We start from the raw sequence: 13,720 nt of genomic DNA on the forward strand, positions 1-13,720 counted from the left end.
ATTTTTTCAAGCCAGTGAATACTACTTCCTGATTTCTGTTCTAAGACTGGTAATCAAATATACACATTCAGAATATATGGTCCTACATGAAAAACTAATATTATAATACCAGATACCATCCCTAAACTAGAGGCACCTGAAGAGCCATGGTTAAATGAGCTTGACAGTCACAGTTTCTATTTCCAAAAACCCATGAACAAGATCACTATTGACCTATATTCCTACCTGCAGAAAACTAAAAAGCACCTACTATCACCTACTATCTTAAATAAAAAACCCTTCCTTAATCATTTCTGCAAGGCATTCTATTCCTTTTATCAAACCACAAGCCTCTGGCTTGGGGAAGGAGATGAAGGGCAGCAGACAGAAGTTAGGAGCAAGCCAAGTACTGGGCATGGTGACATAGATAACAAGCTAAAAATTGTTAAAGGTTTCCCCATTTTTAACAAGAAAATGCAGTTCCTTAATGATCTTTGAAGGAACCTTGATGAGTCCTCCACAGAAATGACTTAACTAAATTATATATTAACAATTACAAAGTCCTGTCATCATAATCAACACTAATATGTTGTTCATTCTCCAAGTTCTAGCTTGTTTCAGAGACCAAACACCGGGTATCTCTAGGCTTTAGAAGTGAATGCTTTCTGATTCACAACAACTGAATTTGCATGAATCCTGAAGAAGAAATGACTCTTTGCAGATACAAAGTAGGTCCTACTTAAGTACTTTAAGTAGGTCCTTAAAGAGAAAACACTGCTGGATAATAAAAAGCTTTTTCACACAGCACATAAGATTATTATAAAATTTAATGTATTTGCGACCTACTGTCAAGCATAGCAGACCAAAATACGCTTTCAGAACAGAACGTATACTTTCACAGAACAGGCAGATCACATAAGAGGTATCCTGAGTTATAAAACAGCTTTGTTATCTAATGACACACAACTCTTGATGGAACAATTGTCTGAAATTGAATTAATGGTTCCAGGCATGCACAAAGACCTATTGCCAAACTGAACAAACTGCAAGTACAAGACGAGCACTTTCTACCACTGTTGGTTAGAAGAGCGACCTCTAGTCACTTGCACAGTTCTGCACATGATATTCATTGGAAAGTATTATAGAAACTTAGAGATGGCAAAAAAAATAATAATCTTGATTCATAAAGGCAAGGAGCAAGCACAGTGAAAAAATATGTTCTAAAGGAAAGCCTGGACGAATTTGGCTTTTTACCTCATTAATCACCACATGTAGTTACTACTAAGGGAAGCACTGAAACCCCCTAAATGTATGACAGCAAAACCAAAAGAAGACATAGATATTCTTACTATACATCAAACTCACCAGGGGCAATGCATGGGAACAAAAGCCAGATGAGCTGATCAATGAGACTCAAAATGCTCAGGCAGACGGTTAAGATGAATTGCAAGCTAAGAGCTATCTTGCCTATTTAGACCACAAACACCGCTCTTGCGTTAGGGAATAGGGCATGAGTATGTGCATATAAAGAAATACTGTTCAGAATAAAAAGTCTCTGATTCCAAGTGTTTCACAGTGTTTCTGTGCATACATTACCCTAAGACGTAGCAGCAGTAGGAAGGAATATACTCACTTTCTTTTACTGCTAATTTTTCTCTGCCAGCAACAGAGCCATTCACAGTAAATAATTTGTTAGAGGAAACAGAGACAAAAGAATGATATATTTTCAAAATGCAACACGAATTATTGCAGAGATGAAATAACAACACCAAATTGATATTCCAGTGAAACATACAGAACTTGAGATAACTTCAAAGTGTAGGGCATTCATCTGCCACTTGAAACAAAACAAAACAAAAACTATTTTGCTCTCAAACAGGAAAGAGGTTGAATTAACTCTTGTAACAAACATTAGCAGAAAGGTATCTGTAACATTTTCTTATTTTAACACTTCCTTTAATTAAAAACAATGTATCTTTGAGACACCAGTAATAAATGAAATAGTCTATTTTCAGCTTTCCATCACTAAAATGACTGCACGGAGTTATCAATTACTTAAGTAACATACATGCATTATTCCTTAATTTGTTTAACCAACTAAGAAATTCTTCACCTTAGTAGAACTATACACATTAATGCCACAGAAGTAGATCTATGACCATTAGTCTTTTAACCCATTCATTAATATTGACTCTGCTGGAACATTCCTAATACTATTATTATTGTCTCTTATTCAGTAATATTATTCAGTAATATTTATTTAGATATCAGAATTATAGGTTTTAGTTTCGTTCTTAAAATCCCTTCATTTATACCGCTGAAAAGTAGTAATATAAGTGCAAACATACATAAGAAAAAAAGGTTTTCAGTAGTGTTTGTTTGTTTCCTACAACAAAAGTATTAAGAAGTTTGAAAAAAAGTATCATAAAGTTCTAAATAGAATAATACTGATAAAATCAGGAAGGAGTTATAAAACAGTATTACAAGTTTGTTTTCCATTACAGATATACTCTACAGCTATTACTTACTAATACAAAAGCATAAAAAGAGAAGGAACTAAAAAATAAGAGCACAGAAACCATATGCTGAGTTTTTAAAGAAGCATTAGAGCAGAGGAGTAGCATGGATACAGAGCATAAGAACCCACAGAAGAGTTTGAGGTAATGGAACTTCTGTCTGGACCACTAGGAAATTCTGGCGATGTGATTTATCACTGTAACTTCACTGTGTTACCATAAATGTGATGTGGAACAGCAAGAAGGTAAGTTTTCCAGCTACGAACTGTTGGTCAGCTACTGCTGTCCTGATATAGAAATACCACCCTTTTGAGTAGTACAAGTCTTCAGCAAAGAAGTCACAATATTCCAAGTTATGCTGCCTATGCTCTAGAACTTCAATCTTGCATTTCAACAAATGATTTCAACAATCATTTCAGCACTACCTTAATTACAATAGATTTCTACAGTAGAAGCAAATGGGTATAACTTTTACTTCATGTAAGGCCATAAATTCTATACCACATTTTTGAACTCAAACCAAAACCTTACATGGTGTAAGTTGTCCCTTCCTATTATAAAGAACAGGAAGTGGAAAAACATTTTGTGACATGTATCTTGCTACTGAGTAAGTACTAAGTCTCTCTCTTCAGAACATTCTCTAGTTTTATTAGAAAGTGAACTGATGCTAATCACATAACCAGTCTAACACTTGCATCACAGAAGTATGCACATAGAAAGAAAACTTACTAGGTGATTTCTCTTCTTCTTCTCTAGGCTCTACTTTTTCTGCTTTTGGTGGACCTTTGATTTTGTATATTAACGAACGGAGTTTGCCAGTCAAGGTAGAATCTTCCTCTTCCTCTTCTTCCTCTTCTAGTGGAATACCTTAATAAAAATGATCAGAAACAAACCTTAACCTTTGAAGATGAACTCCTTCAATATGTAAACTACCCCAAAATATCTACAGGACAACCTTTTAACCAGCAAATTTCACACAGGAAAAAATAATGTTTTAAGTGCCAAATAGGTGGCAATATGACTCAAAGTCACATTTGATTAAATATGTGATTCTCTAGCTTATATTCTGCAGTATGAAATAAATAAACAATTATATCCTACAATATAGTACAACTTTTCAGTTGAGATATTTAGCAGTCATACATAAATATATTATCTGAAATTAAAACTGGAAGAAGGCAGAAGTTCGTAGATAACACTAGTTATAAAATTTTTCATTAAAACAAATAAAGAGATGTATCTGAAGGGATGCAGTTCTACAAATAGTTTCCTACAGTTCAATACATTGCTTCATAACTATTCAAACCTTTTTCCAGATCTTTTACACCTCTTAGTGATGATCAGATACCACATGTGTTATGAGCAATAGAACAGAACGTCTAAGCAGGTTCCGTTCAGACCAGAACTGATTGGGCAAAGCTCAAATCGAAGTTTTTGCTGTTTGGCTGTTGGTCAAAGTAAGAGTGATTCTTAGCACTGAGAAAAAGAAAAGATTTCCAGATACTAAAGAGGTACAAGCTGGACAAGAGGAAAAAGATTTAATTTAGGAGGGTATAACTCGTATTACAAAAAGAAACTAAGAAAAGAAAAAACAACTGAAATGTGGTATCCGTTTGGAGAAAGCATGCTTCTAGCAGCTAACAAAGAGTTTTAAATTACTGAACAAGTGACTAGGAAGAAAAAATTCAGAGGCAGTAGGAGAGAACGAGAGAACCAGAAGCTGAAATGTAAGATGATATAAGGACTTTGAGGAATGAGAAAAGTAAGGCTGGCTTGGCAAAATGAATAGCTAAATGAAAAGCTACATACAGTTCGTGTCCAGAAGGAGTAAGAACGGGAAGTGTAGCCAGTAAGGAGACAGAAGAGAAAGAAGAAAAGGATATTAAGTAATGCAAGAGACTAGCACCGAAAAACCTAACCTAGGCCCTGGAAGCGAAAGGAACTGAGAGGATAACTCCTGAAAATCTGAAATGAACAGACAAGAAGAAATACACTCAGATGATGAGTTAAGACAGTGGCAGAGCAGAGGAGGCATGGTCTCATTCACCTCTCCAGACCAGATGTCATTCATGCTCCATCTTCTTAGAGCTGTGTTCAGAAGCTGACCTAATAACCATTGTTATTCACTAATCACTTAATTCAAGTGGCAGAGGTCTGTGCACTGGAACATATAGTTCCAACCCAGCACATGAAACAGACAAGTGTCAGTTTGATATTATGCAATAAAATCTGCTTTATGTTGTTTTGTTTTCAGTCAAGAAATTACACACAAGAAATATGATGAGAATTATTATTTTGCTGGCAACACTAAGCACTCACAGTTTGGATGTGCTAGGATTCAGGCTGCCTTAGTAACTTTAATTCAGAGTATTTGTGTATATTCATTATGAGGCAGCCTTTAATTACTTGATTGCATACATATTTTTCCATTTAGATTCCAAAGTATACTTAGTATTAAAAAGCTGTTTATATATTCCAAGCACAACTCAGTTTGATCTGCAGCTTACATTGCTTAGTACTGATTTTCAGAACTGTCAGGACAGATTATGAAGGGCATTTATTTGTGGTGACCACCTATGCTAAATTTGTACAAAGTAATGAATATGACTTTGTTTAGGATCCAGAGGATCATTAAAATGTTTTAATTATGAGACTGTTTTCTCTATCTTCAATTCTCTATCTCAGTCAACATACAAATTAATAATGCAATAAACAAGAGTACATGATAAAATAAATAAATAAATATATAGCTAAATAAATAAATACCCTCCCCCCAAACATCAATCCTTAATCACTAGGGTTCTAGGGTTTCACCTTCTGAAAAGATGAAGAGTGACCAGGAGCTAAAGTAACTCAATGGTAATATCAGCAATGAGACTTCAATATAACAAATATGTTACAGAGTAAGATATTTCCAACTAAGCTGAGGTCTCTATAGTCTTCATCTTGGAGCACTCAGAGAACTCTGAGATGCCAGGTAACCTTTGAAAAACAGAGATGAGCTCAACTGCTGAGTGACTGAACAATAAAGATCACATATTTGTGAAGGTATTGTGAAGAATGAAGAGTAGCCAGGAGGATATGAACTATTCACTTTAATGCTTGGAAAAAAATGCCAGAAAGAAAAAAAGTTTTTATCATGCACTTAGAATAAAGGATGAATGACAATCAACACAGGATTGTCAAGAACAAATTGCATTAAACCAATCTAAATTCTACCTAGAATGTAGTAGCTAGCCTTACAGATATAAAACTCGATTTTAAGGACTTAATACAAACCCACACAGTATCCTCCTAAACAAGTTAATGAAACACAACCCACTGACCCATCTTAGGTTGGGTTCTAAGGTAGTTGAAAAATGGTAATAGGAATCATGGAATCACAGCTTGGTACTGTGAAGGTTGCTGGAGATTTTACCAGGATACCCAGAAAGACAAGCACAAGATCATAGCAGAAGCCTTAACAATACAAGCACATAATCAAGGATACAAACAGAAATCACAAACTGTTAATTACTGGTCACTAGAATAACGTAATTCTATGAACTGGGTAAAACTGATTTTAGGGATAACCTGTGAAGAATGAACTAACAGAGTGTATTAGCATACATTTAAAAAGTGGCCTCAAGCAAACCAAGGAAGGGGAAAGAAACCATTACCATGGTTTATTATAACCATTATTATGGTATTATCCTGGTGAAAAACTTGAGATGCTGTCAATTCATTTTAATGATTCTGTTCCCTTCTTGAACTAGATTTATGTCATCAACCATAGGGCCAAGAAAGGCACTGGTAGAGTAACTGTAACACTAAGGGAGCAGAAAGGAAAAAGTCTGTGTGTATCAGTTTTAACTGCCTAATTATTGGGAACGAGCAGTAACAACTGGCTGATGTTGCTAAATGCTAGTAATGGACTAGTACTTCCATGATTGCCTTGATTAGACTAAGATCTCAAGAGACTTAAAATATTTTTGGTATTGCATATAATGTGATTCTTTAATGCACATGCGATTCTATAACCCACAAAGTATATTTGATTTAGTACACTCTTGAGTATACTTAAAAGGAAATTCAGATTCAGTCACTGGTGGAGAAAACAGGCATTTCACAGTGCATCTGCAGTGCAAAAGTGTTTTATAATGATTCACCATCACAGTTATGTATACACCAGGAAACAGCAGCACCTAAAGCAGCAGCATCACCCTCCATCTACTGTCTTTTATTAAATTTGCTAGTTCTAAACTTCACAATCATAATGCCCTTTCAATATCTTATCTGTTTTTGTATATATACACATGCCTATAAAAATCTTTTAAGGTAACCCAACCTTCTTATTTGGATGACTTTTATTATTGCTAATTGAGTCCAAAATCAATATATAAATAAAACTACACCAGAAAACATTTAATAGATACTTAACAATGAAACTTAAATATACAGGTTTCCTGTATTTTTGGTAACATGCACTGAAAGTCTGTCAGGAAAATCACCATGTAAACAGTAATAAATCTAACACATACAAAAATTGTTTGTTTGTTTGTTTTTTATAATTGATCTGATCTTTTTTGATGACAAGTGTTAAAAAGACAAACAAAAGTACATCTTGTCACTCACCACAGTGAATTAGAAGATCATCATGGAAGTCGTACAGCTCATCCCGAATCTCCTCTGGACAGGGACAATCCTCTCCCAGTTGAAAATTCAGCAGCATATTAATCTTTAAGGGAATTAAAACATATTTAAGGTAATGAAATAGGCTGAATAGAGGCTTCCTAGCTATACTTTACATGTTTATAATAAAATTAGCATAAAATATAAATTTCTAACACACCTCATGGAAATACTAAAGCAATGTTCCTTTGTAAGTTTTAATTAAGACTAATGTAAATATATAGCTATCCTTAATAATAAAAATATTCTCTATTATATAGAGATATATAATATAGATTATATAGATAGAAAAGACTAAACATTTCCAACATAGTGGTGTCAACACAACACTAACTTCAAGTTGGTACAACACAGCAACTAAAACTATCATGTTTTCTTCTTCTTGTAGCTCTGGCTGAATCTCAGCTCCTCAGCATTGGATGACAATGTTCAAATTTTCCATACATTTGAGAAATCCTAAGCCAACTTTGGCCTGGAGTTTGAGTTCTGAGTACAAGTATAAGCATTTTGAAATTCTGTATTTTGTGGCATCTTAATAAATTTTATCTCTAATTCACTTTTGATTCTCTAGTAGTTCTCATGTTAGTTTAGAAGTCATGGATAAACAAGACTCTTATTGCAAAGCACTTTTTTTTTTTTTTTTTTTTTTTTTTTAATCTTTAGATTTAAACTTTTGTTTAATATTACCTGTTCTTGTGGAGGAGACCGAAATTCTTTAGTCTTCTTGGCAGTCAAAGCTGCAGACATGTTCAAGGCTTGCATGAGTTCATTATACCTGTATTTCTGATTATACTGCAATTTTGATACATAACGGTCTGCAAATGATACAATTGCTTCCACTCTGTGTTGCAGCTCACAGTCACAGAAATAATTGAGTAAATGGCACATCTAGCATAGAAAAAACACAGGTTAAGTTCAACAGTTTAACATCTTAAACCCAAACAGGGGAAAATCTACAGTGGATACTATATACTTTTAAATTGTTTGTTAAAATGAGAGACTTTTTTTTTCCAAATGGAAACATTCTTTTTAAAAATTATTTTAATGGTGTAAAATTAAAATTCTTTTAATGGTGTAAAGGTGACAAATGTACACGGTTTTATTATGCTGATCAATACTATGTTGTATTTACACAACGCTTCACTCCATGTTCCCAAAACACTTAGAAATATTAATTCTCTTTTAAAATATACCTCAGAAAGTAAGTGTCTGAATATCTATTTTGAGTAAGAAAGAATTGCAGCATCATCAAATTTGGTTATTAATGTGAGGCCACATGGCAGACTGGAATGAAAACATTAGGGATTTCAAATATTATAAACTAAAGAACAGACATAAGGTACTACCTTTTTCTCATCAATAGTATAGCACATGTAATGCATTTGTATTAAATGGTCACCTGAAGCTTAACAGATTCTGGTAATCTTGTCTGCAACAAGCCTGTTGTAGGAGCTTTGGTTTCTTTTATTGCTTTTTCTCCAGCTTCTACAGCTTTTTCTTCAACTTGTGTAACTTCTTCCTTTTCTGTACCCTCTTCTGTTTCTTCCTTGTGATCTCCAAATACATTTGGATCAATGAGGATTAACACCTGCTTCACATCATCATCATCAAAAACCCCCATTATGAGCAGTGTTGCTATTAGTTTAAGAACAGGAACAAACTGGAATGCAATGTGTCCTCCAACAGGGTCTCGTATATGAGTACCACTACACTGTACTGCCTCTGTTAGCATACTTATGGCTTTGGATTTAAGTGTATCAAGGGGTATCTCTGGGCTGGATGTCTGATGTTCTTCACTGGTCACAATAAAGCAAGGAGTAGAAAAATGAAAGCTTGGTTTCAGACAAGTGCTAAGCCCTACTCCAGGTAAACCATGCTTCTTTGTTTCATCAGGATATAATCTAATAGTTCGAGTTTCCTCTGTAACTGGAATGATAAATTCATTGTTCATCATGAGCTTGGCTTGCTTGGCATGCTCCAAATGTATACTAATCAACAAGTCATAGAATCCAGAACGTAGGAGTCCAGGTAAATATTGATTATCTATTGTGTAAAATAACTGAGATACATCCACATGGCTACAAAGTGCATAAGCAACTCTAGTGTTACCTAGAGCACAAACTGAGCTATAGAGTTTTAAAGTGTGATAGTGAAACTTCATCAAATCTTCTTGTTCACATAGTTCCAAAATATCGACACATCTGTTAAGCAATAAAGAAACAGAGCACTGGTCAATTTAATGAATTAAAAAATAAAAATAATTATAATTTCTGCACATTTTGGTCAGTTCTTGTTTAAACTGTTTTTATTTGATACCGACTAACCTTAGCAGGTGTATCACCACACCACAGCAAACAGTGGTAAAAAAAACAACAAGACTATTTAAAATTAACACTCCATAGAAAAGAGGAGGAAAAAAAATCCACCATATATAAGCTTCCTTGGAAGCTATAGTAAATTGCATGTTTGTTTTTAAAAGTGGTGTGTTTGGAGTGCTGAAACTCTAGAGACTACTGTTTAATTTTTCACACAAAACAGTATTTTTTTGCTTTACTTTTTAAATTTAGTTTTATTAACGCTAAATAAAATCACTTATTAAGTTGCAAAAACAAATTGCAAAACAATTGCTAAATGAATTTTTTTTTTAATTGGCTTCCTGCTACACTTTTGATTATAATTTTTGTCACTGATTGCAATATTTGATATTTGGATACATTTTTGTTATCATTGCTATGAAGATAAAATAATGAAAATCTAAGAAAGTTGAGATCTTGTCAGTGAGAACACAAAATTAATTCAGGTAAATTGTGAGCAGATGGAGCAGGAATGGATTACATGGTTTTAACATATAAAGAAACAGCAACTGAGAAAACTTCTGTTTAAAGATCTAGAGATTTAACAGATTATTTTAAAATTTAAAGGAAATCAAATAGTTGTTTTCTCTTATGTATGCAAGCATTGTCACATGACATTAAAATTATTCAGCCTCTTTTACCTACTTAAGTATCACAAATACAATATTATAGTAGATAGGATGAAAAATTCTAAAAAAAACTCTAATGTTAAGATCCTCCAAGGCATGCTTAACTAATACCCATACATCAGCTAGTTAATCCAATACATTTCCTACACATCAAGACACCGTAGTTCCTTCCAAATGTACCTGTTTTCCTCTGGGATATGAAGTGCCATCATCTGCAGAGGTTCCAAACACTGCACAACCCATCCATGACGTTCACTGACACGCTCAGTTTCCACTTTGAGAAAGCTGTTAGGCATCCTGCTCCATAAAACAGGTGTAATTGTTTGCACATCAAGGCGAGGGGGGCACTGAGGAATAGGATTTCTTTCCTCACTTTTAAAAATTGCTGCTGATAAAGGCATGGTATTCTGAAACAAAGTATATCAGAGTTATTTTTGTGACATGTAATTATGAATAAACTCATAATACCAAAAGGTAGTGTAATCTATTAATAGCAAAGAACTCATAGAAATATATGAGTTATTGCAATAAACATATTAAAAAAGCATAAGGAGTGATAAACATCAAGGGTATTCTCCCCAGATATCTTTGGTTTATTCTGACAAATGCAGCTTCAATTTGTTGAACAATTACCTTCATATAAGAAGTATACAGAAGTAATTTGTTAACGTTTTAGTCTAATAAAATATGTTGTCACAAATTCAATCTTTCTAAACAAATACAATTCAGAAGGAATTTCTGTAGCAATAAACAGATTTAGATGAGAATCTTTATAAAAAATAGTTAATACCTTTAATTTACCAAGTTCAAACTGAACCAAGTTAGTGCTTGTAGGCTGTACAAAAGTTGCTGGAAAAAGTTTTGTGTTGGGTTCAACCTAGAAGAGAAATGAGATTAAAAAAACTAAAAAGACAAGAACAATCTCCTCTCAGAATGTGCTATGAAATATATATATGTATATATATTATCTACTTTACATTTTATTAACGAATAATTGCAGACACTGTATCAAAGCGATGACCAGTGTCTAGCGGTTTACCTTTAATAAAGTAAAGCATTTGCCGAGTTATCTTTATAGGTCCACCTACCCTACATGCAGGTACCTTTGCTGTGTTATGTGGTGCTACACCTGTAACAAGAACTTTTATAACACTCCGTGTTGATTCATGTTGATTAAGACAAGAGCGAATGGCCTCAAGTTGCACCAGGGGGGTTCAGGTTGGAAATCAGGAGATATTTCTTCTCAGAAAGAGTAGTCAGACATTGGAATGGGTTGCCTGGGGAGGTGGTAGAGTTCTTGGGTGTATTTAAGGAAAGTTTAGACGTGGTGCTTAGGGACATGGGTTAATGGGCGACATTGGTGGTAGGTGGATGATTGGACCAGATAATCTTGGAGGGCTTTTCCAACCTTAATGATTCTATGATTCTACTCAAACATATCGAAATTCAGCACTTACATTCTAAAACAGCTCATTAAAAATGGAGCTATCTCTGCTTTACAGCTACATACTTTGGCTCTCACTCTAGAAAATGCACCCCTAATACAGACTGAGGGTAGAACACAAAGAAAAAAATTTTTCTTTCACATTTTATGCTGTACAAAATAATTTACAACAAAAAAAGCTTGAAAAAAAAATTTGAATAGAGAGGGAATCAGGGGTGCATAATAAGAGGGTGAAAGTGAATCATTTTGTGAGGATAGTTAAAGTCTTCTTCATATTAACATTAGTGAATTAGTGTGTTTTTTAAAAAAAAAAGATCTCAAAGATTTCTTTATTTCCACATTTAGCAATTGTTTCCAGTCTTAAAAATCATGATGTATCACAATGAATCACAGTGCTGCAGATTTAGAAGTGATTGGTTGTTGTACTGTGTTTTGTTCTGACAACTACATTATCTTAATTTCCCCGTTATATTATGTAGGAAAACATGTTATTGTCACATTACTAGTGTTAAGATTTCAAAACAAGGAAAAGCTATCCTTATAATAGCATCAAAATGACCTGTTATTAGATAACTTCCTGAAAGTCTGGTAATACCTGATAACAAGTGCCAAGCTCTTTTCCATTGGCTGTGAATGACAACATTCCAGTAGCTAGGTCAACAAAGCATCCAATTTCTAAATCAACATTGCTACGACCTGATCTCTGGGAATTAGAAGTTATATCTCCTCCCCAAACCATATAGCAATTACTGCGCTTCACACTGTAAGAACAGCGAGAACAAAGAACACATATTACATGTCACATTGAACTTAACAATATTCATTACGATTCACTTTTCAACAGTGTCAGTCAGAGATCCTTAAAGGTGCTTGTGCTATCAGTTTTGTTTTCTCATCAATTTTTCTTTTATTATTATTTTTTTTTCAAAAGTAATCATTATGGCTAAGGGATCAGACTGAAAAAGTGATTTTTTTCCCATTTTTTAAAATTATGAAGCAATTTTACATGCTTCTCTGTGCTTAGGTAAAATGCAGAACAATCAGTAACAGGTTCATCCACAGCAATAAAATGCAGATGTTAGAAGAAAGGAGCATCCCAAAACACTCTTTAAAACAGAACGTTAAGGATAAATATACTCACTTTAACTGATCTATGTAAAACACACATTCATATGTAAATGAACAAAGAACAATTCTACTCCATAATTGATGTTATTCTTATTTTAAATTAATGCTCAAACTTTCATCAGGCTTGTGAATAATTCACCTTGAACAATGATATTAAAATACAATGCTTAATACATGATAAATAAATCCATACCTTTCATGAACCCTGCCTCTCTCATCACCTAAAGTAACCGTCACTGTACAATTTTTATTTAGGTCAAAATTCTCACTGTAAAAATGATAGTCTGGTGTTACCCAGCCAACCCAGACACAGGATGGGTCTTGCCCAGCAAATATCCGCAACGAATAAAAATACTGAAAAGAGGAGAAGAATAAATTAGTAATAAAAATCTAAGTAATTTTATGGAGGAATAGTCAAACAACGATTAAAAAAATCTCAATGTACATCCAACTTTAATAAATATTATTCACAGCAAGCCATTTTAAATTCTCATAAAATAAAACTAGTATAGTAGATTGACACTGTGAAGTTTATGCCTCAGTCATACAGCTCTAGGCATTATTCCTTATACACAGAATTGTATCTTAGCGAATGATTAAAAGGCTTCTCTCAGCAGATTAATTTCTGTTTAACACGATACCACTACAAAATCTACGTCACAAAGTAAGAAGAATTAAGGCACCTCAACATATTTGCTTACCGTAGTAGAAGGAACAGAAATTTCTTGGCTGTGTTTTCTAAAGACAGAGGAACACCAGTAAATTAGTTAAATATATATATATTATTTAAAAATAAATAAATAAATAAATAAATAAACTTTTCATTCTTAAACTAAGTGTACTTTCATGCATGTAACTCATGCTTGCAGGGTGCTGAGAATTCATGGTATCAGTAAATTAAGCATGCAAAGACTTTATAGGATGCATATATAGACCCAAAATGCTTGCCTACAGTTAAGGTGGAGAGTTAAGGTTCAAAGGTGCTGAACTGAGCAGTAC

General features: G+C 33.8%; 1 protein-coding gene across 14 annotated transcripts in view; it reads right to left on the bottom strand.

The window, feature by feature from the left end:
• RYR3 (ryanodine receptor 3) overlaps positions 1–13,720 on the bottom strand; it is a 218,150-nt gene that overhangs the window by 100,387 nt on the left and 104,043 nt on the right. For all 14 annotated transcript variants that reach the window (XM_082761305.1, XM_082761317.1, XM_082761306.1 and 11 more), the window contains exons 30-38: positions 13,423–13,459; positions 12,915–13,075; positions 12,189–12,354; positions 10,940–11,026; positions 10,330–10,556; positions 8,566–9,367; positions 7,854–8,054; positions 7,110–7,212; positions 3,225–3,362 (exon numbers count right to left, since the gene is read on the bottom strand). In XM_082761305.1, coding sequence (XP_082617431.1) covers positions 3,225–3,362; positions 7,110–7,212; positions 7,854–8,054; positions 8,566–9,367; positions 10,330–10,556; positions 10,940–11,026; positions 12,189–12,354; positions 12,915–13,075; positions 13,423–13,459 — 1,922 coding nt within the window. The remainder of the gene's footprint in view (positions 1–3,224; positions 3,363–7,109; positions 7,213–7,853; positions 8,055–8,565; positions 9,368–10,329; positions 10,557–10,939; positions 11,027–12,188; positions 12,355–12,914; positions 13,076–13,422; positions 13,460–13,720) is intronic.

This window comes from Aythya marila, assembly GCF_965140915.1.
Source record: "Aythya marila genome assembly, chromosome: 5".
Lineage (NCBI taxonomy): Eukaryota > Metazoa > Chordata > Aves > Anseriformes > Anatidae > Aythya > Aythya marila.